Source organism: Scleropages formosus, chromosome 21 (assembly GCF_900964775.1).
Source record: "Scleropages formosus chromosome 21, fSclFor1.1, whole genome shotgun sequence".
NCBI classification, from domain to species: domain Eukaryota; kingdom Metazoa; phylum Chordata; class Actinopteri; order Osteoglossiformes; family Osteoglossidae; genus Scleropages; species Scleropages formosus.
Genome location: NC_041826.1, coordinates 21353076 through 21380547, shown reverse-complemented (window position 1 = coordinate 21380547; position 27472 = coordinate 21353076). Strand labels below are relative to the sequence as shown.

The 27472-nt window shown below is 45.8% G+C and overlaps 1 protein-coding gene across 2 annotated transcripts in view; it reads right to left on the bottom strand.

The window, feature by feature from the left end:
• LOC108920724 (A disintegrin and metalloproteinase with thrombospondin motifs 20-like) overlaps positions 1 to 15801 on the bottom strand; it is a 31032-nt gene extending 15231 nt beyond the window's left edge. For both annotated transcript variants that reach the window (XM_029247519.1, XM_029247520.1), the window contains exons 1-9: positions 15416 to 15801; positions 14508 to 14872; positions 12513 to 12678; positions 6379 to 6623; positions 5482 to 5565; positions 5042 to 5166; positions 4833 to 4873; positions 4609 to 4714; positions 2498 to 2644 (exon numbers count right to left, since the gene is read on the bottom strand). In XM_029247519.1, coding sequence (XP_029103352.1) covers positions 2498 to 2644; positions 4609 to 4714; positions 4833 to 4873; positions 5042 to 5166; positions 5482 to 5565; positions 6379 to 6623; positions 12513 to 12678; positions 14508 to 14872; positions 15416 to 15515 — 1379 coding nt within the window. In that variant the 5' untranslated portion in view covers positions 15516 to 15801. The remainder of the gene's footprint in view (positions 1 to 2497; positions 2645 to 4608; positions 4715 to 4832; positions 4874 to 5041; positions 5167 to 5481; positions 5566 to 6378; positions 6624 to 12512; positions 12679 to 14507; positions 14873 to 15415) is intronic.
• Between the last annotated feature and the right edge of the window lie 11671 nt (positions 15802 to 27472).

Here is a 27472-nt window from a genome sequence, read left to right as displayed (position 1 = left end):
GTAGCTGTTCCCTTCTGCCAAGTACGTTTATCGGAATTTAACAAACCCCCGCAGCAGACGATCGGAAAGAGGCAATAAGAAGCACTTAAAAAACTAGATTACTTTTTTTGTCCGTACAAAACGCCAGTTTTCTATGTATCTTTGCACACTGAATTCAAATATGTTTTCAGGATTTCTCCACCACCCATAGTTTTTAATGTACCACTATAGTTACCCATCATACTGTACTGTAGATCGGTACCGGTACCACATGGGGCATTTGAAACAAAAAGTTTCTAAAACAGCCATTTCCATCGCTTGTGAAGTACGGTATCTTATTTTTGATGAGCATGACGAAAGATTTTACCGAGACATTTTGGACATGGAAAAACGGTACCAAGGCCAGTGGGGTCCCACTATGTCGGTAGAGTATTGCTGGAAAATAAAGAGGGATGTTCCTGAGGGCAAATAGAGCTGAAAAGCAGACACTCATACTTTTTACAAGTACGTTGGTATGTACACACACACGCAGTCTGAAACCTCTTGTCCCAAGCAGGGTCACGATGAGCCAAAGCCTGAGCCAGAGCCTAACCCGGCAACACAGGGCGCAAGGCTGGAGGGGGACACACCCAGGATGGGACACCAGTCCCTCACAAGACACCCGAAGCAGGACTCGAACCCCAGACCTGCCACACAGCCAGCCCTGGCCAAACCCACTGCGCCACCGCTCCCCCAGTTTGTACATATTTTGGGTGTAATAACATCCTTATTTATGAATAAGTAATATACATTTTTTCAAAAACTTGTGTTATAACTTTTAAACCCTGCCTGATAAGAAAATTCTATAAACAGATCTAAATTCAGTATGAGAAGTACTATAAAACAGTTATTTTAGTTTGTGGGACAAAAAAAAAGTAAAAATTTTTGTTCATATGTTTTTTTAGATGAAAGCCTTAGGATGGGGGGGGGGAGATTCCAAGACATGTTGCATGTGTCTCTTGCAATTTGTCCTCGTCGAGCCAAAAATACCCGTTAGGGAGCGGCTGAGGATGGCAGCTCAGTAAATACCCGACTTGGACTCCACTTCCCTTCATTTTCTTTGCGACTGTAAGACAACCTGTGACTTGATGGATTCTTACCCTCCAAGAAATGGATACATATATCAAACATGAGCTAAAGCGGAAGGGTGGTCTTCTTCTGAAATATTTCCACAGACGAAAGATGGCATTTTTCCTTCGGCCCTCCAGCCGACAGCAGGAATGCGTTAAGAGCGAAGCTTTCAAAAGGGGTCTTTGTAAAAGGACGGTCAGTGAAAGCACGGCCGCACTCGGCCAAGCGCGCTCTCCGGGGAACGGACGAGCCTTTCCCCATCAACGCGCCTCATTGTGAATGCAACGGTCCTCAACAGCACCGGGCCGCTCTTCACAACCTTTCCCACCGCGCTACGCTCTTTGTCACCGAGTGTTTGTAAATATCACCATTGTCAGGCAAATCAGTTTGCTCAAATCCCGACTCGGGGTGGCTGACATTCAGCGCTCGTTCACACAGCTATGAATTCAGTGCCTGAAATAAAGCCGGTGGATGCTGTCCAAGGAATTGAAAGGTCTTAATCCAGCCTCTTAAGTTGGGGCTGCTTTCGGAGGATCTGAATAGCCTTACGTAGCCTTAATGCTCGAAGTGGGGGTGCTGCAAGGATGAAGGCAAGAGTGAGGATGAGGGCAGCGGTGAGAGGTGAGACAGGGATGGACAGGAGGGCAGTCCTAAGAGCAGATCCATGAACAGGAAAAAGGGTGGAAAGGGCAAAGATGACTTTGGAGATGAGGGTAGATGATGGAAATGAAGATGAAGGCATGACTAGGAATGAGGACGAAGGCAAGGACGAAACTGGAGACAAGGGCAGAGGTCCTCACCTGGGGACAAGTGCAGGGATGAGACTGGACATGAGGGCAACAAGAGATGGAAAAGTCGATGAAGAAAGCGGATGTGGGGGTAGGAGGGAGGCTGAGGAAGCGGAGGAAGGTGCAGCAGCACCGAGGTCACCTTCTGTGGGGATTCACAGTCAAGTTCAGACAAAACCCACACTAAAGCTGATGTATTTGTGTTTTATTGTGGCCTTTGGTAGAAGTGTCTCCATGGGGGGGCAGCTGCTCCAAGCAACCATGTTTCAGAGGGAGGCATATAGTTGTCTAGAGAACTGCTAATATACTGTAGTATCTTGGGAATCATGGGGTCGACGATTAAGAAACATCATCTATCAGCAAGTCCATAGACAATAACGGATACATTGATAGTCTGCAATCAAAGAACAAAACAGAACAAAGCGCTACAATAAATTGTCGAAATATGAAATTCCACATTTTTGCCTATTTGCTAATAAGTGAACTGGAAAAACACGAAAGGATTATAAACTATTTCTTGTATAACTACCAGATTATGATGAACTCAAGCAGAGTGACAACCGGTCCACATCCAGTGGGTGTAGGGGGACAGATGCTGGGACAGACGCGAGGGCACTTACTCCAGGAATTCCGTGATGTAGTTGCGGCTACACTTAGACCAGGACCAGGGGCTGGTGTTGTAGTTGAGCATGGGTGCCATCACGTGGTACTGCTGCTTTACCCCTGCCTCCTTGCACTTCGGACTGTCATCATGAGGAACGTTAAACCTAGGGCAGGGGATGGGTAGGAACAGGGTAAATCACTTTACACGCAATCATTTAAAATGTGCCGTTTCTTAAGATGAACGACACGCATTTACACTCACATTTTACTCATTTAGTAGACACTTTCCTCCAAAAGCGACACATCTATACAGAAGTGCATTACACCTGCAGAAGGAAAGATCTGGATGCAGACGTATGATTCTTGAGTAGCCAATTACATTATTTCACATAGCTGATGCCTTTTTCCACAGAAACTTACAATTACTGACCCATTTATAGAGCTGGGTAGTTTTACTGGAGCAATTTAAGGTAAGTACCTTGCTCAAGGGTCCTACAGCTGGTGGTGGGATTTGAACCTGAAACCTTTGGGTCCAAAGGCAGCAGGTCCAGCCACTATGCTACCAGCTGCCCCATCTAATTCATCACATACCACTGTATAAACCAGTATGTGTTACACAAGTAACTGCATAGTTTTTTTTTGTCGCCCACCATCAAATGCTGGATGTTCTTGTCCGTTACACAGTCCTTCCGCTGTGTTTGCTCACCTGACTGCAGGAAAAGCTGGTGAAACTACACCATAATATCCTGAGCCATTACTCCTCAGAGGCCATCGCTTCTTACAGACTACAACTACTGTGTGGAGGTGGTTTATTTTCATGTGGTTGGAAAAATGCCATATGTGATATCACTCAAGAGGTCAGTTCAGTGATGATCCGGTAAAAATTAAGTACAGACAGACACTGGCTGGGGAAAACGAAGTAAAGACGGACATCGGCCGTCATATTTCATGATGGGTCACGCTTCAAGATTTCAGAAATCCATTTAGTGTCATTAGGGTTTACAGGCTGGGAGGCCACACAAATTTAGTGGCTCAGTCAACACAAGGTTGGAACATCATGCAGAAGAAAAGTCCTACTACATCCAGCCTGCAGGCCTTGCAAAATAACCTGGAGACAGACACCCCACAGTGGAAATTCCATGACTTCCAGGAAAAAGCTGAAAAACAAGTGCTGGGGATCGTTTCTCCATCTTCAGCAACATGAAGACATGAAGAGCCAAAGCCAGACGTTTACAGCACGGCCCCCGACCAGGGAGTGTTTGTGCAAGAATGACTCAACCTCACAAACCGTGGATCAAAGCGCCGCAGTCTGTCGATCAAACGCTGCTGTTGCAGGTTCAAAATGTTTATCTGTTAAAAACGCCCGATTTTCACCGCGCTACACGAGGACCCATCGTCACTTTATGGAAATCGCAACAATCCACGATTGCGGAACTTCTGATTACAACTGTCAGATGAGCTGTGCTGTGGGGGGTTGCAGAAGAACACAGCACATTTCCCTTAAATACAGCTGTGTTTCATTTACCCTGTCAGTTACACTGGTTCCCCAGTTCGAGCACCCCTTTTCCACGGAAGGGGATTACATGTTGGGAGGAAAGCATGGCCCCGTGAGCTTCTCCTGGGTGCACAATGCTCCCGTTCACACATATTCACTGTCATCGCAGAACACTGAGCACAGGCCTGAGTGGGCAGCTGGAGAGAAAAAAAAAAAAAAAAACTTATGGCTTTATTAGTGTTAACAAGTATGCAGGTTATTTGTCCACATTCCGGAAGGTCAATTGAAAGAAAAAAAAAAAAGCCCTAGAGTAAAATATGGTCTTAGAGAAGCAATTCATAAGAGACATGAATACGTCATGTCTTCATTAAAAGTGGGCACTTCTAAGAGTCAGAGAAATGACCCTCTCGAGAACTCCTTTTCAATGCTCTAAAGTAAAGCCAGCAGACATAACCCAAGTGGTTACTGGCACTAGTTTAAATAGTTCTGCAATACAGCAATAAGGTAAACCCAAGTCCAGCTCCAGCAAGGTTGACCCCCACGATCAGGGGTGTCCAACATGAAGCCCTTGTGCATCTAGGGCTTTGTCAGATAAGGCACCCTGGATCCGGTCGGTCTTCCCTATGGACTTACACGTGCCCCAGTTCATGGGCAATGGTGAAAGAGGTGCTCAGTCCATTCTCCTCGCTGATGGAGCAGCTCCTCTGGGGGTCACACATCGTCCCCAACTCTGCCAGACCTGCAGGGTAGCGACAGCCAGAGCTTTAATTAAAACCCTGAACAGATAAGCCCAGACACAGGATCACCCAGGCTTCAGCAGCACGGCATGGGGGCGTGAGCAGAGGAAACGGCCTTACCCAACGTGTCGCACTTATCCTTTGTCCGGCATATATCCTCCCTGTAGAAGCGCAGCAAGATCATTTAGCCTTTACATAGTTATGCACCACTGCTATTCCTTCACGCTTGACTGTATCCCATACTTTGCTGAGATCGTAAAACAAATGCGAGATGATTCTTAGTATTCAGAACATACACCTCAAAGGGAACTTTACGGAAGCCGGGCTACCTGGTAATAAGGAGGGCGGTGTCATGATGGGACGGGTGGCTGTCATCCTGGACATTCTGAGCCTGTTGCCACAAACAAAAGTTGTGCAGGGTAGTAGCGGCATTGGAACTGACAGACGGGCCGGCCTAGAAAGAGGCACGATAAGAACCGGACACAGGAGGTCAACGTTGGAGTAGCTTTGTCACCTTACTCAGAAGTCAAAGAGGAAATACTTCAAGTAAAACCACCTATTTGTCAACAATTGGACCAGATTCTATGCAACACATGTACCTTTCCAGTGCCCTGAAGGGGCCCAGTAGGGTATTACACCAATGAACCCACCAGGTTTATCTGGAACGTGATCCTGGGTACGAGCGCCAAGACCAGAAATGGTCTCTCATGAGCCCTTCCTGCTTCACCAGCTAAGCTCACAGTTCAGCATAGTCCTGCCAGGGTCTCACCTGCTCATCATGGATTATGACCAGCTTGACAAGCACCACGTTGATCAGGTTCCCAACACTTGGGTCTCGGTAGATAGCAGCCACCTGGGACAATAAAGACAAACCTCAGCAAAGTCCAGAAAAACACATTAGATTAGCCTGTAATGGGGAAAAAAAAAAAAGTGGAAAATGACACTTCATACACAGGTGAAAGAACATCTATTCTGCATACTTTTCATGACCCAACATGATGAATTACTGCTGATTAATGCAAATAAACTCCTATCTCTACCTGAAATCAGCTCACAAAAAAGGAATAAGCATCCAGAGTATCCAGCTTTGAGAAATTAAAGGAAATTAAGACACTACCCAAAGGTTTTCCGAATCCATGTATACACTTTCGGCCAATACTGCACTGTTAAAATGTCTCTTTTCTCACCGTTATGTCTCTCGTTCTCCTAATGTAATGCACAAATTGTATTTCTCTGAGATGTACGTCGCTTTGGAGAAAAGCATCTGTTAAATGATACTGTTTTTTACATTTATTCAAGAAAAGTTCGAAAAAGCACAGGTTGTCCATCACCTACAGTCAACCATACTAAGACGATGTGCACACTGTGTACTGTACATGTGAAAGGTCTAAAATTAATACTTGCATTGTCAGACCTTGTAAAACACCCTACAGTATAGATGAGCATCGCAAACACTAGCGGCTTTCATAATTCTTACATTTATTTATTCAGCAGACACTTTTCGCCGAAGCGACGTCCAATGAACCCTATGTAGTGTTATCAGCCCACACACCTTTCACCGCGGTGACTTACACTGCTAGATACACTACTTACACTGGGTCACTCATATGTACGTACATCAGTGGAAAACACACTCTGTCAATTCTTAAAACAATGTCTTACTTACTACTGACATGATTGTGAGGATGTAGTGCTCCACGTTATGCCCATGATGCTTGACCATCTTGGAGTCAGCAGTAACCATCAGCTCCACAAATCTGGGGTAGGAGAGGAACCTCTTCCGACGCAAGAGGCCCGGGTTTGAGGAAGACAGCCTTGAAACACGGGAGCCTATTTCCCCTTGTATTGAACTGATTTCTTCCTTCATACTTCCGTTGCAATGATGGGTGATCTGATCCTTCAAATACATCTCTGTGAACATAAAGAATAAAAACATGAAGTGCTAAACATTTTTATTCAGCAAAGCTTGCTTCCATCATATATGGCATCACTGTTTTTCCCCCAGTCTTTAACATTCTAAAAGTATTCATGTTAGGAAACATTTATCATTAATGAAGACCATTGTCTCTAGCAGCAATAAAATCAACGTGGTTTAAAACTCAACCCAACTGCCCACATGGCTGGTCTGATGGATCCATCCTGCGCACTGTGGAGCCAAGCACAGCAAAATCTGGATCTCCCATTTGACCTTAACCCACAACACAACAGGAAAGCCTCACACATTGAAGTGTGGTTGCAAACGTCCATCCCTATTACTCCAACGCACTACCATGATGGATCACACATCGGATGCTTTGGCTTCCTGAGTGGAGTGAAGAAGCAAGCTGTTGGAAAATCAGCTTGGTCGTGCAAATCAGCACGAGAAATATCCCCTCCCGCTTCCCTGATAGCAGCAAGATCCACTGGGCAGATTTGTTTCAAAGAACACGGGCGGCAAAACTCGGTCAAGGTGCCGTTGACTAACCGTAGTGTTTTTTTTTTTTAACATCAATGAGCCCAGTGTTGTCACTCTGATGGGGAATGGAGAGGGGTTGGTAGAGTTTAGATGCCATCAGAGCAGCATTCAACACGCTAAGACACCAGTCAGCCCTGCATACAGGAGATGGGCTGGTTCTTGGAGGAACTCCCAGCAAAGATCTCCAGCGGCTGCTTTTCCAAGACAGCTGCACACTGTGCTCAGTGAGCTGGGATGTTGGTTCAGTCAAAGCTCTGCTAAGCTGTCCTAACCGCAGAACACAAACACACGTAATTACTTCCCCCTCCTGCCTCCCTGCCCTGGGGACCTTTCATTTCCAGTCCTGTGCCATCCTCCTTTGGAGACACACTTTGCGAGTTACAGCGAAGTCCTTGAAAGAGCAAAACCGCCGCGATGGAATGTATTCTACACCGAAAACGCCTGCAACGGCACGACCGGGTTTTATAAGAGACCTCAGAGATGCTGCAGCCTCCGCCCATGATTAGCGCGGTCAAAATCGAAAGGCTTTGACAAAGGCCGCTGCCAAACCGAAGGGCCTCCAAAGAGGCTGCTGTCCAATCACAGGCCTCTTGTCCAATTCCAGTGTCCACCAAAGAGCACAATGAATAGTCAAAGAACCCCAAGAGAGTCCCTATAATTGAAATGTTATTTCTATACTTACAGAAAGAACCCTTACACCAAATACTTTTAGTAATATAATCAATGTGATGTCTTAAAATGGTCTTAACTAGAAAGAAAGAAAAACCACACACACACACACACAGTCTATGCACAAACAAAACTGCTTAAGACTCTCCTAAACAATTCCATGAATAATACATCTAAATTCTGGAAAGGAGTACACAAGGTTTCCAGGCCATCCCCGTGACCTGTTGGTGTGACCCTATAGTGCCTTAACCGCTGCACTGCTAGAAAGCCCTTCTAGTGCTTTCCTTTGTGTATTCCTACAGCATGCTGAATACAGCAACAGGCAACATTGATCTAATTATTGCGTTAATCAACATTCTTTTACAAGAGCCTACTGAGAAAAAACAGGCCCGCCCCTCGGGTGCCAATTAAACTGGCACGCTCCTTCACATGGGGCCTGGCCAATTCTAGTACACATAATGGTCAGACTCCTAACACAACACACAGCCAAGCTAATCTGCAGAGCAGCTATGATGTGAAATACAGAGCACTGAATGTGAAAAAGAGGAGGATATGGATACACAAACCGTTGCAGTAGACAGCGTGAGCCGTGCCGACAGACATGGCTAAACAGACAGCATAACCCTAACCTAGACAGCGATACACTTTTTTTGCTATTATGTTGATATTTTACAGCAATTATTGTATTGTAATACATTGTTTTTTATTGTATATATTATATTGTTGTTATTAATATATTGGAATATATTGTTATTCTATGTAGCACCATGGTCCTGGAGGAACACTGTTTCGTTTCACTGTATCTGTACCAGCTGTATATGGTTCAAATAACAATAAAGCCACTTTGACTTTGATTTGACTTTCTCTTCAGTCCCAGCAACGTATTGGGGATGAGTCCTACACACAAAGGTGAGAGCAGGCCACTCCTACTAAGCCATTCCCCTAGGAGGGGAATAACAGCTGAGCCAAGAGGTACAAATGGGGTATCTCTTGGGGAGTCAGACATGTGACTACCACCACCCACTCAGTAGTCATCATTGTGACAAAATTTAGCAATCTGTGCAATGCACCAATCAGAATGCAGCCTGGAATACTCCAATCAGTGCATAGCCTGCAATACACCAATCAGAATGCAGACCGAAATGCACCAATGAGAATGCAGCTGGCAATATTCCAATCGGGATCCAACCTGAAACGCACCAATCAGAATGGAGCGTACAATATTCCAATTAGAACGTAGATTGAAATGCACCGATCAGAACGCAGCCTGCAAGTCATCAAAAAGAATTCAGCCGCCAATATCAGTGAGACTGCGGATGAGGGACACACACGGAGATCTTTTAGACAATTACCACTGTAGGAGACAGGCAAAGCAAAGCCACCATGCAAACTTCAGAGTCAGAGCGGCCAATTTAAACAATTCATTCCGGTTACTAATACTTGTGTTAATCTGAGCCTGAAGAGATCACTCCTTAAAGAGAATTACCTACTTAAGAATTCACTCTTCAGCGATCAAAACACGGCACTGAATTTCCCAGGCTGGGGTAGAGTGTCTGGAAGAGATTGTAAAGTTAAAAAAAAAAATAAATAAATAAAAAAAAAAAACTGCGCTTTGCAATTAACACATCTTAGCTCCTGAGCTACTCGTCACGGGTAATGATCATATATACTGTACTAGGGACCACGTAGCGTTTCAACATGTTTGATATAAACATGTTATGTTCCTGACAAGTTTTCTTGAATGATCACATTTTATCACTTGTGTTAGGAAAAATTACCCCTGAACCTATAACAGCAATCCAAGTTATGGAAATGCATGGTTTGCCATGTTACATACAGAGCGACACATTACATGAAAAGGCTTCACAGGAGGAGCAAAAGTAATTGAATTTTTGTCTTTGAAAGGCCCTTTTTTTAAATTTTCCTTTCTCAACAAATCAGCACAGAGACTGGAGAAACTATGATAATTGAGACCAATGGCCGTAGAACTTGATTTTGATTTCTTGTGCACTCAAGTGTCCCGTGAGATGAAGAGCGCAATGTAAAACATCATTAATACAGGATTAGAGGCAGTGGGTACCTGCACACCATTTTACCAGATTTATTTGAGCGGAACCTGCGGGCCACGGTTCCTTAAGGAGCCTTAAGGGGTTTTATCGAGTTATCAGATGGCAAGAGCCATGGAAGTTCTGACCTTTACGAAGAGTGTAACAGAAGGACGAGGAAGGATCAGAAAACCAATGACCTTTACAAAGAGAGCATTACAGATAAAACTAGTAAATAAGGACCAGATGATTACTGACCTTCAGAAAGCTGTAATTCTCTTACTGAAGGTCAGAAATCGTCGTCTGCTACTTCTTCATCTGGTCCTTCTGCTTAAGCATCTAACTACAAGGAGGAGATTCTCCGCTGCTCTTCAACGTGCTGCTTGAGAACCCGGAATCAAAGAATGAATGAAAGCTAAAGGGCAGCGACCCAGAGCACAAGTGGGAGCTCCCTAACAGATTTTAGTGGTTTTAGTGTCACACGGCAGCATTGCCCCTTGCTTATTCCAGACTATGCTTCAACGAGCCTGTCCCAAATTGCCCACTCATCCCATCCCCAAGGCTGCAACGTTCAAAGGTTGCACCGCTAGAGCAGGGTAAGAGAAGGAAAGCTTGCTGTCCAGACAGAATTGCTACGGCAACGAGTGGCTGCTCTGTGATTTTGGGTTCCGAAAGGCAGTGAACACTTTGACACTCTTCACAGACAAGGGTTCCTGCTGCCCTTCTTTTCTGCTGCCACATCCCAACGCTTGCCTGGAGGAATACAAAGCCTGTCCTACCAGTAGCAGTCAGCAGGAAAGAGCCACCGTAACGCCAGGAAAGAGGGTCGGGGGGCACGGACGGGCCGGGCAAACCAAACACATACCGCGTCTGTTTACAGTTCTTCGGTGAAAGCACTTCAAAATCCAGCCGTCCCTTCCCCGTCCTTCACCAGCTCCCACTGTCTGACTGAAGTCACGCTCTCAAGCATCTCCTCCGGACCACAAGGGGGTACACGGGTCGGGTAGCGGAAAATGATCAAAGACCAACGGAAGCCAGCCGCCCAACAGGGTACGAGGAGCACTTTCCAAGGAAGCCGCCTTTACAGGGAGCCATTTGCAAAATTCTGCCGCCAGCACGTAGTAAACCAGCGGACAAGGAGGTAAAGTGACGTGCTGGCGGCAGAATGTTGAAAATCTCAACCGTCATCGCAACTAACCACTTTACCGAGCTCCCTTGGGAGGACGCAGTATGCGGGTGGTCAGATGTGACAGCGGTTGAGACTGGAGTGGGTCACTGAGGATGTGGATGTTGAGACTGGAGTGGGTCACTGAGGCCACATCACCCTTGCAAGAATATTGCTGGCGGTCAAGTCAAGCAGTCAGACTTGCTCTTGTATAACAGGACCTCAGTCGGTAACTGCTGACCTTCACTGTGCCTCTTCCAAGATAACATTTACATTTATTCATCTACGTGATGCTTTTCTCCAAAGTGACTTACGGTGTTACAATTATTTACCCATTTATACAGCTGGGTAATTTTACTAGAGCAATTAATGGCAAGTACCTTGCTCAAGGGTACTATAGCTGGAGGTGGGGATCAAACCTGCAACTTTTGGATCCAAAGGCAGCAGCTCTAACCTCTATGCTACCAGCTGTCCCATAACAAAACACACTAATACTTCTGGCGTGACTGATCACGTAAGGTCATGCACATCCAAGAGCTACTTTAACATGCTCCACATCGGGAGCACGTTGCATCCGATGGCTTCTGGCCCCAAAGCTCCAGCTGTGCACAGCTCTCCTTAACGCTCCTTCGCCGCATGTCGCCTTCACGGGGTACTTTGAAGAGGACTCCAGGTGTGCTCTCCTCTCTTGTTCTCCCTTCTTGTCACCACATGGATCATCACCTCCGTGTGATCCTCTTCTTCTCAACAGAGCTGTGGAGTCGGTACACAAAATCCTTCCACTCCGACTCCAGTAACCCAATAATTGCTTCCGACTCCACAGCACTGCTTCTTACCCACGGTAGTTATATCACAAAGAACTACTGAGTATTATATTATAATAGAGGAAATGGACATAATACAAAGAATTCTGTACAATGAGACACAGGTGACATAAATCCGTTTCCTAGACAGCAGCACGGAGACGCGTTTCTGGTCGGAAATCTTTTAACAAGGTACTGCCAACGAAACTTGGCTCATGCAAATTAATGTTCCTCCAAATTAAAGGCATCAATTTCCTTTGCTTTTTCTCCAGGGGATTTGCATCTCTTAAGCATGCGGATAATTATCAATGTTAGTAAAAACTGGGGAGCGACAATCTGAAAGAAAAAAGCGAAATTAGGTACGAAACCAACACCCTCCACGAAGCTTCCAAGGTGAGCACCACGTCAAGCACTGTGGGACAGGGGTTCTCGGAGCAGACCTCTACGAAAGAGACGAGGTAATGGACAGTGACAAGGGACCACGTTTCACCTCTACAATATACTTGGCATGAAACCCTGCCAACACAAGGTAAAAACGTGCCAAAAGGTACAATGAAGTTAAAATTGTCCAATAAAAGGAGAAAACTGCAGTCTTGTTTGAACGGTAAAGACAGAAGCAAATGAGAACATCAGTCCACCTCATGGGTGAAATGTGGACCCCACCTGTCACTGCAAATGGTCCAGGTTGCTGGCCTTTGGAGCTCCCCCTCTGCCGCTCGTGCCGGTACACCAGGTGAGGCTTGTTGTGCTCATCCTCCTGTTCACTGCCATCCCCGGTCATCAGAGGCTCCAGGAAATAATCACCGCTCTGTGTCGTGAACATCCCATTCTGAGAAAATGACCAAGACACAAACACGGGTCAGCTAGAAAAGCGCTACCTTTCGTTACCATGGCGACTGGCCTCGTAGATGTCTGTAGTTTTCAGTTTTCAGCAGTTTTCATCCAGAGATGGTGAATTTTTTGGACCACAAGGTAGGTCGTTTGGTGACGCTCGACAGCAATTTGTGCAATATCCTTTGCAGATGCCTACAGGCACCTCCTCTGTAACATCTACAGGATCCATCATCTCTTATAACACAGCCTATGCGGCTCCTGGTTCTGGCTACGTTATGTAGCTCCTTCCTCTCTGGTCTTCAGCTCGTCACCAAGCCTCTCCAAGTGATCCAGGCAGCTGTAGCCGAAAGTTCTGTTAGACTTGTCAAAGCTTTCCCCTGTATCTCAACTCATCTGCCTCTCCATAGGGCTTCCTGACTGTTCATGTTAAGGTCAAGACTGGTTACTGGCTCTAAGAGGGTCAAAGGATCAGCAGCCCCTTCATCTGTCAGCTTGGTGGCCCCACTCACCAGAGACCCAGAATTTACAGTTTGCAGGTTCTCAGTTTTTGTGTTTTAGTTTTTCAGTGTCTTCCCTCTATCCCTCAGAACTGCAGAATCTCTTCCACCCCTCAAAAAGGGTCTCAAACCACACCTCTTTTGAATCCACTTCCTTTCCCATCTCCCAATAGCTACAGAAATTTGCATCACACCATCTGTCCCAATCATCTTCACATTTCCCATACAGCTCTCAGTTCTACCAGCAGCTTCTCAAATAACCCGAGCTGGCAAAAACGGCGGTACGAGACAAACGCGCCATTTTTCAGTAATCGCGTGTCTATATCTAATGCTCTTCATCTGTTGTGAAATTAACTTTCGTTTACCTTCAGTTGTGCATCGTTATGGAGAAAGGTGTCTGCTGCCTGAATAAATGTTCATGCAGAGTATCTTCAGGCATTTCTCCACACAGCTATAGCAGAGATATTGGCCCAGTTATGCTGAACTTCGCAGACACTCGGCAAAAAACAATCATAAACCCAGTATTCAGAGTGTGCCAGTTATCTTGGCAAAGCCGGGCAAGTTAGACCAACCCAGAGAAGCCCTTAGAGATATGCTGCTTTTGTGTATTTATGAGTCATTGGACAGTCTTTCCCCACCCTTGGGTGGAGATTCTTTGAAGCTAAGCGTGACCACAAGGCAAAGCCACACTTTATCAAGACATGTAAAACCAGAGTCGAACACTCCACTCTAATCCCGTCATTTGATGAACGCCCAGAGTAGCGAGAACAAAATCTTCCATCGCTATAACTTCGGGTGGATCTGACCCAATGGGTGGAGTCCCACAGTGAGACCTAAGTTCATGATGACTGCAAGAAAGAAAATACGATCAAGGACAGGTAGCGTGTAGCAACAAATATAGCTGACTGAATCAAGTTCTTACCAGACTAAAATACACAAAAAATAATTCATTAGGGGTAGAGCAGCTTAGCTCTCTGGCTTTTAGGTCCAAAAATATGGAAGAACTACCTTCACTGGAAACATTCAGAGAAACCTTGAAATCAGAGCAAATGCTCAAAATAATTACATCACTCGGGACACGGGGGGGGCACAGCCAAACGATCGGGAGACCAGAGATAAATTAGCTCTTGCTGTATCTTATTGCCTGGCATCTGGGTGGGTTTGGAGCTCTAGCAACGTATTGTTTTTTTTGTTGATAAGGAGACCAAGTGTGATGTGTCCGCGAAGGAGGCGGTAGTGGGTCCCCGGAGGAGACGCGCTCTCTCTCTCTCTCTCTCTCTCTCTCTCTCTCACTCAGACACACACACACACGTCACTTGTCACTGACCAGGCCGCCGCACAGGCTCATCACCGCCGCGGAGGCTCCGCTGTTGTTGACGCGTCCGCGGAAGAAACAGTGTCTCATGTCGGAAATGTCCCGCACGCGGGAGTCACTCGAGTCGCGTCGTCCGGCTCCCACGTGCGTCACCGTGTACGAGGCTCCGATGAAGCCGGAGTCCGCCGACAGGTTCAGGTAGAAGCGCTGCCCGAAGGCGTCGATCCGGTAGTGCGCGCGGAGGACGGGCAGCGCGGCGCGCGCGCTCCTCCTGCGCCTCCTGCTGAAGTGCAGCGAGGGCGGAAAGGGCTCCCCGAAGTCATTGAGCCGGAGCGGGCTCACGATTTCATAAGAGGACAGCTGTCGGATGAAGCTCTCTGCAGGAGAAACAAAGTGAGGGGATAAATACAGACGAGGTGACGGCGACAGTCAGAAAACATCGCCCGCGCGCGTCATCGCGCCTCTCACACGTGCAGCGGGGACTTTAAATTTACATTTATTTATTTAGCAGACGCTTTTCTCCAAAGCGACTTCCAATGACCTCTATGTAGCGTTATTAGCCCACACACCTTATTCACCAAGGTGACTTACACTGCTAGATACACTGCTTACACTGGGTCACTCATCTGTACATCGGTGGAACACACTTCCTCTATGGGTGAACCTGAACAGCATGTCTTTGGACTGTGGGAGGAAACCGGAGCACCGAGAGGAAACCCACGCAGACACGGGGAGAACATGCGAACTCCGCACACAGACTGAGCGGTGATCGAACCCATGTCCTCTCGCACCACCCAAGCGATGTGCTTTAAATCGATGTTTCAGGTTATTTCAGTAGGTGCGCGCACCTGACACGCGACCAATGCCGCTGAGTTCGAACTACAGCTCCAAATCCGGCAGTTATTGAGGTGAGGAATTACCTTGTTTGGGATGCAGATCGTACTGCAGGGAGTCGGCGACGAGAAGTGACAGGTGGTACACGAGTCCCACCAGGAAAACGCTAAACTGCATCATCATCATTTCCTCAGCGGAGAGAGAGTCGGTCCGGGGCGTGCAGGACAGCTGAGCTTCTCGGAGAGCGGAGCTCCCCCCGCCCCCTCCAGGTGTGTCAGGGACAGGTGGAGAGATACAGATGTGTGGACAATCTCTGCAGGACAAACCCCACGCAGCGCACCAGCCTCATCGCATCCTTCGCGAAAACGCGCTTCAAGCAGCTCATTCCATTGGAAGTGCGGATATTCAGGCGGCGCCAACGGAAAGGAAATTCCGGCCAAACTTCTCCTCCGCCTTTCATCTGTGCGGCACCGCAGCATCCCAATCTAAAACTACCACCGTCAAACACGGGAACGCCCCCCGCGTCTGCACGACCAATCACAGCGCACCGACGTCAGCGCGTAACGTGCGGCTCGTGCCACACCCGGCAGTGCGCCGCGAGCGCGCTTTTCCCTGCCCGGCTCTTCGGTTAGAAGGACCCAGTTTGTTTTCGCAAGACTTTCGCTAAACTTGCGGCAAAATTCACTATATTCCTTGGTCATTTTCACGACGTCTTGACCTTTTCTTTTTAAATTAATCTCTGTTGTTACTTGTGCTAAACATTTTTTTTCCTTAATGGACACTAAGCACATGGAATTAACCAGGTTTTTTATTTTTTTTTTTTAAAAGTTTATTTCACACAAAACCTAAGAAGGGGGACCTACAATCCTGCTTTCGGAGTGCAAACATAATTCATTTAAAAGCACCTCTTTCGGTTGTTCTCATTTTAACTGCAAGCTGATTGTATGTGACTTCTCCTCCGCTTTTCCGACATCCACCTGCTCCACCTCCATTCTCCCTGGTACCCTAGTTCTCAACAAAATGCAAAAACAAGATTTTTTGTAAACTCGGTTTATGATTCTGCTCAAATGCAGCGACAAAAGCCTCTAGTCCCTCTGATCACTAGGTCATAGCCTTAGGCCAGGTCATGACCCCAGAGGCCTTGAAACTGTCCTGCAGATAGTGGTCATTTGCTTACGGATGGAAGAACAATAGCATGCCTACGAGTTTTGAACGTCTTGTCTAACGACGGAGAACTTCATCAGCTTCTGCCCTGCAAGACCCCAGAGATGTTTCTCTGTGAGGTCACTGTTCAGACCAGTTGCCATTGGCAACAACCCTCATCCTAGCCAACCAACGTCAGCAATCACGGCAAGCTGTAGCCTTACCTGGCAACACAGGGCAAGAGGCTGAAGGGACACACCTTGGACAGGAACACCAGTCCACCACAAGGCACTCCAAGCAGGGCTTAAACCCTAGACCCGGCACACAGGAGGCACCGGCCAAACCTAACGTCCCACCTTGCCCACCACCCCTTATCCAAGGCTCTTATCACCAGAGTACGTACTTACTTACTTATGCCTACCTATGCCTCTTGGGGCATAGGCCGTCAACAAGGGCTCTCCAGGCATCTCTGTCTTGGGCCAGTTTTTCCAATTTTCTCCAGGTGTGGCCCATCCTCTTGGCTTCTGCATCCAGGTGGTGTCGCCATGTGTTTTTTGGCCGGCCTCGCTTCCTCTTGCCTTGGGGGTTCCACGTGAGGGCTCTTCTTGTAGTGTTTGAAGCTGGTTTCCGCAGGGTATGGCCGATCCATCGCCAGCATCTTTGCAGGATATCATCTTCTACTGGTTGTTGTCCTGATCTCTGCCATAACTCTTGGTTGCTGATGATCACAGGCCAGTGGATCCTGAAAAATCTGTCGCAAACAGTTGTTGATGAATGTCTGTATCTTTTTTGTGATGGTGACGGTGGTCCTCCAGGTCTCTGCTCCGTAAAGTAGGACTGACTTTACGTTGGAGTTGAAGATTCGGGTCTTGGTCTTGACTGTCAGAACTCTGGACCCCCACACGTTCTTCAGTTGCAGGAAAGATGCCCTTGCCTTGCCTATTCTGACTCTTGACGTCGACGTCTGTCCCACCCTGCTTGTCGATTATGCTGCCTATGTAGGAGAAGCTGTCCACCTCTTCTAACGCTTCACCTTCAAGTGTGATTGGAGAGTCCTTGCCTGCATTGACCCTTAGTATCTTGCTCTTCCCTCTGTGGATGATGAGACCCACTCGTGCTGAGTTCTCTGCCACAGTGCTGGTCTTCTCCTGCATTTGTTGGTGGGTGTGTGAGAGAAGGGCGAGGTCACCTGCAAAATCCAAGTCATCCAACTGTTCCCAAGGTGTCCATTGGATCCCAAGTCGCTTCTCGGCTCTATCACCAGAGTGGCTGGAGAAATCATTTCCAACACTCCTCAGAACTGCATCCCTTCAACAGGTCAAAAGGAAGAGAAGATGAAAGACCAAACTTCATGATGCGGAAGTAATTGCCAAGCGCTGATCGATTTCCTGTATTAAATGCACTCTGACACTGTGCCGTTTACTTTGCTAGGAAGTAAATTGTTGCCTTGACAGACAATGACAGACAGTCTAACAGTAAATGAAAGTACTTATTCTAATCCAGCACTCCAGCAAAAGCTTGTTTTGCAAACCCCATGACTTCAGCTACTGTTTTGTTATAACAGAGCATCACTCAGTCTGCACATGTTGCAACTACAAAGCTAGTCTATCATTGACTGAATGTCTTTGCAAATCTGAGTACTTTAAAGCCCACCTTCTGTAAACTGTCCACCTTGTTAGGAGCAATGGACCCCAAGAATGGCGCTGCAAAATTGTATCGTACACACACGTTGTCAGAAACCACTTGTCCCGGCAAACCGGAGTCTAACCCGACAACACAGGGTGCGGGGCCGGAGGGGGAGGGGACACATCCGGGATGGGACGCCAGTCCATCGCAAGGCACCCCAAGCAGGACTCGAGTCCCAGACCCTCCAGAGAGTAGGACCTGGCCAAACCTGCTGCACCACTGTGCCCCTTATTGTATTGTACAAACATTATCATTTTAACTAAATAATAATAATTCCATCTTTACTAATGTCTGCAAATAACAGGACTGCTGACACTTGCACTATAGATAATATATTACAAATTTAGATGCAGACCCTTAAGAAGCTAAACTGGAAATAACGGTATTTGACATTTCTGCTTTATGGACAAAGTGGCCAAAGCTCGTATTGCTATAAGGATCCATGCATAAAAATATTTTTTTGGGAAGAAATCTGGAAAAAAAAACCTTTCTGAAACCTGAAAAAGAGTGGATGAGAGCTCTGTGCCGTGTGACACTCTCCTAGCTCATAGCCTCAACCCTACATCCTATCAAGTTTCCCAGCTGCAGCTGCCTGGTTCTTGGGCTACGCTAATCAGCCCACCCCCCTGGAGAGGCCCTGTACCCGGGTCAGCGGTCCTCAATAGCTCTTTTCCTCATGACCCTCCTGCTCTGAGTACTCACTTACATTCCCCCTCCAGCACCTGCTGCAGGTGTGCTTGTGAGCCGTAAGTCCCGCTCATAGGGATTTATGCTGCTCTGTCATCTCAGCTGTGCAAGTACTGCATGAGTAAAATATTTACCCTAAAATTTTGCTCCTCATGAAAAAAGGTCTGGTCATAAGGACACCTTCTGCTCTGCTGCTACTCTCCCTTTTTTTTGGGGAGGGATGGGGGGGTGGCCTTAACTAGAAAACTCTCCTTCCTTTTTGTACCCAGGCCTTATAAACCCTGCATCTTATCTTCTTTACATCAGTTCTATTCATATTTTAAACATCTGGTGTGATGCAGGCATTGCATCTGACTCTGAAAAATTAGATGGAATTGCAAGTAGAAGTTCTTTTGTTAATAATCCGATTTAATATGTTTGTATAAAGGAAACAAAGTCATCACCAGTTGCCTATGGTGCTGAGAAAAAAAAGTGCCCTGTCTGTTCTCTGTACTCTATATTGTCATCACACACAAGTGCTGGGGGCTCTGCTGCTATGACCTACACCAGCTGTGTAAAACCAGGGTTGTTCACAGCTGGGCAGCACCTGTTTGGCTTCATCAAGGACACAAATCACATCCACCTTGCCTTTGGTTCATGGCGATGCTTAGGAGGCGAGTACTTCTTGACATTGCTCACCTTGGCGAATTCGACATAAGCAGCTCCAGGAACACCCTGAGGCCCTGGTTGTCCCAGGAATCTATGTATGGCTGCAAAGAGAGATGACTCAGACTACAGTATGTGTATAATGCTGCCCTAGGAATACGTCAAACACAGCTTCCCGCGATCCAGATGAACTCTCAGACTCTCAGCTGAGCCGCGTTTGCGGGATGCAGCCTCCAAATTCCGAAGGCCGGATTTTGGAATATCGAGAAGCAAAGATCCCACCGATCCTGAAGTTCTACACCTCGCAACCCCAAAGACGCCGCTTAAGCGGCAGTCCTCTAAAAACGAATTCCTTTTGTCCATTGCTTGTAAAGACCACGTTGTTTACTGCATCGAGCATGTAACGCATGCGAACGACGGCATTCTCCAGTGTCCTCCCAACCAGGATGATTCTCCACAAAAAAGCAGCGATATCAATATTTATGTCTGTTACCAACATCTGTTTACATTAGTGTTCCACTTGAGACAGAGTATATTTACAGGAACGGTATTGTGTTACTGCTGGAACAAGTCAAACTCACTCACCCAACGACAAACATCGCGGTTGTGTGCATGTGTGTCTGAGGTTAGGCAACACCACCGTTCGTGCTCATATCACACTGGGGGGGGGTGGGGTAAATACATTACTTCGATTTCTCGGCTGTTTTCTCTGCACACCCCCTCCAGAGTGTATGGAAGAGACAATCCCATCCAGGTGGAAGTGTCTCATAATGCACCCCGATGCTCACGCACAGACATTACATTTACATTTATTCATTTAGCTGACGCTTTTCTCCAAAGCGACTTACAACGTTAAGGTCGCAGTTATTACAAGCTATTAGTTATTTACCCATTTGTACAGCTGGGTAATTTTACTGGAGCAATTTAGGGTAAGTACCGTGCTCAAGGGTACTACAGCTGGAGGTGGGGATCAAACCTGCGACCTTTAGATCCAAAAGGAACAGCTCTAACCACTACACTACCAGCTATCCCCCAACCCTACACGTGTCAGAAACCTGGCAGTAGCAAGACAGAGTAATGCAGAAATATAACTAGGGAAGCATTGTAATACAGGTGGTCCCCCATTTACGATGGTTCGACTTGATGATCGTGAGCTGGTGATATGCGCTGCAATACTCTCCTGATGCTGGTCAACAGCAGCAGAGGTGTGTTTTCGGTGTATGAAATGAATTTTCAACTCACGATGCATTTCGCGGAACGTAACCCCATCATAAACCGGAGACCACCTGTGTATTGGACTGTGAAAGCACAGGATTTCCAGGACCTTTCTTCAGAAGCCTTAGGTGAACACGAGAGTTCTGTGAAGGCTCTTCTAGTGGCCAAACACAGCTCTGGGTTCTCTGGCTGCACCCCCAGCCTTAGAATGCTGATATGAACCACACTGAATGGGAACCTATCTACTCGGGGTCACTGGCTTCCCCCCTTTGCGCCACTCTAATCCCTCATCTCTCTACAGAACCACCATTATTCTGCCCTCGTTGTCCTTCTCCTCACTTCTTATCTCTTTCCTGGTGACAGTCTTTTCAAGCCTCTCCTTGATGGCCCGAAGAGGCTCACACTCTTAGCTTCCCAGGCAACAAGGTCCAGTGATGTCATCCGGGGGCACGGAGGCTGTGTGGGCCCTGTTGGTGGGCGTGGGGGAGATGGATGTATGGTCCCATTGGGTTTTCTCGAAGAAAGAAGCAATGCATGGCAATCCTGTGCCGTCATCCCTTCCCACATTCCTCCTCATCCTGCAAACCGCTCTGAAGGCAGAGCCCTGCGATGTCTGCTAATCTCACATTATCATGGTAAATAAACAGTTTCATTAGGCTGAAACAGAGGTTATCAGAATGTGTGCTTTCCTCCAAGGAAAGAGCAATGTCAGTTAAATATGTTACATGTTTTTTATGCTAAATAATATAGTAATATAGATGGAGCAGTTTTTCAAAGTCTATATAATTACATTAACAAATGGAGCAATTAAGTTTAAAATACTTACTTAAAATACTTAAATACAGAATTTGTTACTGAAAATGGGTCTTTTATATTAATTTTCATTAAATGAAGTATGCACTTCCATCATTTCTTATGGGAAAATTATAAGATCCCCAGTGCAAAAAAGTCATCCACCAAATTCTAACTATGAATATTTTCAATCAATCAACAGAAAAATAAGTACAAGAAAATTGTGGGGTGGCATGGTGGCACAGCGAGTGGTGCTGTTGTCTCGCAGCACCTGGGTGGTGCAAGAGGACATGGGTACTCCTAAGGGGGGGGCACGGTGAGCCAGAGTCTGACCCGACAACACAGGGCATGGGCTGGAGGTGGAGGGGAAGGGGACACACCCAGCACGGGACACAAATCCATCACAAGGCACCCCAAGCAGGACTCGAACTCCAGACACACCGGAGAGCAGGACCCGGCCAAGTCCGTCGCATCACCGCGCCCCCCACTGACAGCTATTAGCGGGGCCAAATAAATATAAACAATGATACACAGTTGAGTTACATGCTAACATTGAACAGGCAGATTAGGTGTGTTTGAACGCTGCAGGGGAAACAACTTTCATTGTAGTTTTGCACAAAAACTCACCTGATAGCATAAAACATTGACATCAGCTATCAGATAAGCCCACCCCCACCGGACCTGCGCTATGCAACATAAGGCAAGTTCGAATAGTGGGAGGAGAGACACACACACACACACACACACACACACACACACACACACACACACACACACACACACAGTCTGAAACCAGCAGGGTTAAAGTGGTTGAGAACATAGAAAACATGGCCAACTGGTCCAGTTGAAAGGAGATGCTGATCTCAGCACCTCTCATCTGCTCTAGTTCCATGTTTGGTCCTGGTTCTGATCTGCCGTGCCAATAGCGAGAGACTCCTGGGTGTCTTTATTAAAAATGGCCTCACTGTTGCCTCTCTGCATGATGGGTAGGGCTTTTTGGGCCAAAGCTGTAATCGACCATTCAGCTTACGATCCCCTGACTATTTGCACACAGGCCCCATGTTTGCTCATGCATCCAATCTTACCACAGAGTGGTACTTGGAATGCCTGTTCAGTGGAAAAGTCACATTACACAAAAACGTAGTAAATGAGACAAAAGGAGCTCTGGAAAGCTGCCCTTCTGCATGAGGGGATGGAACCCCACTGGTACCCCGCTGGTACCCTGGAGCACTCAGCTCTGAGCCTGGATTTGTCATTTTCCCCCAGCGCCCAAACCCTCGCGTAATTACTCTCCGAAATGCGGCCCGATAGAGTCTTTTCACGAACCCGAGTGACTGCGGCCACAAAAGCACGCGCGTGAAAAACGAAGAGCACAGACCAATGCGGCACATTGGAATTAACTCTGAAAGGAGCAGCGGTTCCTCAGGAACGGGGTGTCGCACGGCCCAAAGAAGCCCAGGCTCCGCACACCAAAGACAATGCAGTTTCACACGGGGAAAAGTAAAGGATTACGGGTTACTACTAACAGGCATTCAGATTGAGGTGCAGCCCATTGATGGGAGGAGTCATTGTTACGTGAGTTTATACAAACCGACCGGCTTTCTTTAGAACCCCTAAGTACGGTGTTTGTAAAGCTGTTAGTTCATTCATGTGCATCGCTGCTTGCGTTTACAAAGAGCACATGAACGTACAAGCTTTAAATGTTTAATTGACTTTCTCATGGCAATCTTGGTGTAAAAGCATTCACTCTCCGTTTTCAGTCTCATCCCTGCGCACAGCTAAGCTCAAACTTCAACAACATCCACGGAAACTGGACATGATGCAGTTATTCTGTGCTTCAAGCTTCAAAGGTTTAATGCATTTTTTGGGGGGGGGAGGAGCAGACTTTCAGATGACTAGCATGCAGAACTGGAACAGAAATAAACATTCAAATGGCTAAAACTTTTTCTTTTCAGCATAAGAATGCACTACCATGTAAACATTGAAAAAATGTTAAATAATAAATAAGCACTGTATCATACTGAGCAACAGATGCCAAATGCTTTTGAGACGTGTGCTCAGTCAGCATCTTTGGGGCCAACTTCGCTTTTCGATAATTCTGGACATGGCCGATTAGCTGATGAATTCCTTGAATGCATGTTTACACAGCAATTTTCATTAGGAAGGGTTGGCTGAGAGAAAAATGCACCGTTTTGACATCCACATATCAGTAATTGCTGCACCGAGCTGATAGCGGAAATTCACAAGAGGCAGAAAAAAAGTGACCCCCTATTGTTAGTTATTTTACATTTTATGCTAATGATTTTGTTTTTGGATCCGCAACTAAATTCCTCCTTCAAGATACAATCAAGAAACTGGATTTTAATCACATGAATGTGATTAGTGATGCATAAAAAGATCCTAGCAGCAGCTCTGATATCTATGTCTCAGTTGTAAAACTAAGTGTGTGTGTGTCTCTGGGAGCTGTGTGTCACATCACTCTCCGACAAGGTTTCACTGACATCTGGAGTCTCGAAATGTACACAAACTAGATACGAAAAAAGGTGTCAGATAAATAGAAAAGTGCAGAGAATTATCATCAAGTCACAGAAAGCGTGATGCGGTCACCTGTTGTACACAGGAAATGATCAAAGTGATGTTTTCTTCTTAACACCCTCAAAACATCGGTGGTTATCGAGGTCATGAGGAAATATTTCAAATTCTGCTACGAAGGTGTGAAACGAAGTGAGATCTGCTGCGCTTGATAAAAGAATCCTAAACTCCTCCATCGCAGGGAGAATAGTGACATTGGCTGAAATATTGGGAAAAACGTTAATTCCGAGAGCCACATCAGTTGAAATATCAATATTTGGGAAAGAGGTGGTTTCCATTGGTCTGCTGACCCGCGTGGAAACATGTAACCTTGAGGGTTTGCGTAACAGGATGGAAATGCCAGTGTTAGTGTTTCAAATGCTGGCTGCCTTTCAAAAGTTATTTTCATCTATTGCACATTAATTTCACAAGACTGAGTGCACCGCAGCAACACGTATGTTTCTTCTTTGGTATCGTATCTGATTAAAATTAGTTTGCCGCACTTTTGCGGCAACTTTCGGAAAATGTGCTGCCCCTCTGCATGTCATTGCTTTACTTCAGTGGACCGCTGTTCAGCAGACACTTTGTGCCCTGACTACACCTCCTTACCATTCAGTCAATGTATAGTCTTTCAGGTTATAGAAAAAATATACATATACAAATTCTTCCATAAATGGGAAAATTTATTAATAACCCATACTGATAGACAAGCATGAGGCTTGATGGGTTATCACAGTAAATGGGAAGTACTAAGTTTGTTATATTTGGCATTTAGATCCATAATTCACTGCCTGATCCTTGTGTCAGGTGCAAAATCATCTGGATTAAAATGAAACTCCTCATCCGTTGAAGGGAACCCTCAAAAGTATACTGGAACAAAATACTGCATTGTAAAAAGAAACAGATTCTGCTTTTACTGCCAGGAATGTCATTTCGCATACTAAGAAATGTTAAGGGTAAAAAGTGAAAGCCGAGATCACGGAGGTGGGGGGAAGGACGACAATACAGTTACTTTCATCAATGTATTTGAACTGTTTAGGACAGCACTAAAAGCTGAAATAATTAAAACAGCGGCGATAAATTGCAGGCCACCCTACATAGATTATTCATCTGCGCTCATATCTGTTACTCTGTGTAGCTCCCACCACTTCCAGCATTTCCCTTAATGACAGAATTGAAACGATAACAAATACTGTTTTACTGTAGTTGACCCCCTTCTTGATAGCTGCACAACAGTGTATGGAGCTGGACTGATTACGATGATCTTCATACAGTCCATGTGCTTTACTACATTTACTACCCCTGTCCAACCCCTCTGCAGTCCACTGCTCATCCACATTCACATACCGCTTTCCAGAGTGAAGGAAAACGTAGAGGAAATTATTCAGCCGTGACAGGAGCATGTGGTAGGACTTCTTCATGACATTTAACCCTTAATCACAGGGAGAAGCACTTCTGAGGATTTCTGTGCTGCATTTTGGTGAGAGGATGTCCCACCTCTCTAGAAGAAAGACGTGTGCTTTACCCTTGGAGACGTAAAAATATGCCCTACATAAAAAGCCTGGTACAAAATTAGGGTTAAAAATCCTTGAAGCTCTTACTATGGATCTTCGTATGGCTGACAGCCTAGTTCAGAAAGGTGAAGCCCTGGATGATTCTGTAAACAGAGTTCAACACAAACGTAATGAAAACATCTCAGAGCAGGGATCATCCTACCTTTGAACAAAAACATCCCTTAATATTAATAGACAACATTATTTCAGGCATCCTTGTAGAAGCAAACAAACACACAATGTATGCAAGGTGCTGCTGCCACCTACATGTTGCTGTGATAACTGCTTTCCCAAAATTCTCCATAGCATTCCTGACATTTTTCTCCAAAGAGACTTATAACATTAAGCTATTTACAATTATTTACCCATTTATACAGCTGGGTAATTCCACTGGAACAATTTAGAGTAAGTACTTTTCTCAAGGGTACTACAGCTGGAGGTGGGATTCGAAGCTGCGACCTCTGGTATCAAAATCAGTGTTAGCTAATTTGCATATTGTACCAACTACAGAGCTCTCAAGTTATTTCAGAAGGCATTTAGACATTAACGAAATACCATCATGCATACAAATGAAAGTCCTCCCCAGTACTTGTCTTGTTTGTACATGAGTTGTTCTCTTAAGCTCTTCAGAAGAGCATGAGGGTGTTTTTTTTTGAGGGTGGGGGTGGAGGTTCCTGGTGAGATCACAAGGCAGTGCCATGCTGGGTCCAATCTTACAACCCTCATACATGCTGTGCCTGGACCCACCTACCCCCTTCTGGACCTACACATGCCCTTCCCTACGACACAGATGCTTAACTGCACAGGTTTTTTTAATTAAATTACAGGGAACAGCAGCAATGTTTCGCAATTTCTCTTTTCACCCAGTCTCCCAAGGGTGTAAAAGCATGGTCTCCCCAGTTTAAGGATGATGTCATTCTTTTAATGGTTTCTATTACATATAAAACGAGTCCATATTGTAAAGCATGTTAATAATATGATCCGTGTCTGAAACCCATTACATATGCTTGTCACACTCTGAAACCGTAAAAACGAATTAACGTGAAATAAAGTCTGAATTGTCAGATGCAGCCCAATCAAGACCTACAGCTGTACACATGCCATCTCTTACACAACAATCACAAGAATAAATGAGTCAACGCAAATCCAGTTACTCCTAATTCTTGCTATCTTCAGCCATCACCCTCATTCCTTCCCTCCCCAGAGGTGACATGTGGGGCTGATCAAAGGACTTTGCAATAAAACAGCTGCTAGGAACTAATAAACATGTTGAGCTTTTTTCTTTTTAAAAGAGTATGATAAATTATTTTCAGTCCCCTTCCAAGGATCGGTTAACATACTGGTGCCAAAAAAAAAAAAATGTGCAAGATTCTGACCTTGTTGCGTCATGGAATAAACAGACTTTTACTGGTGTCTGAGCAATAGGCTACAAGTCAGAAGTCAGGCTACAATAGAGAAGAGAGCTTAAAGGAGTCCGACCCGAAGAACACAGCATGAGGTTCGTGACAAAATGGCTGGTGGAAGGGAACACAACGTTAACATCCTGTAAGCAGAATTCCTCCCCATTCTTTGACATTATTACAAGCCTGTCTCCCAGCAATCATCCTTACAGAAACAGATATTGGTATTTTTCATTAGTTAGATCACATGCAAAAGAGTCACACAAACTTTTCCAAATTCAACTATAAATATTTTCAAACATTCATATAAATCCAGCTCAGTGACTGACAATAGGAAAGTAGAACGTAGACAACAGCAAACAGACACAGAGCGGAAGCTGACGCAGTCATCAGGTCGTGTGTTCAAAGGCCAAAAGCGATAATGTAAATATGGAATCACTGGCCAAGTGCA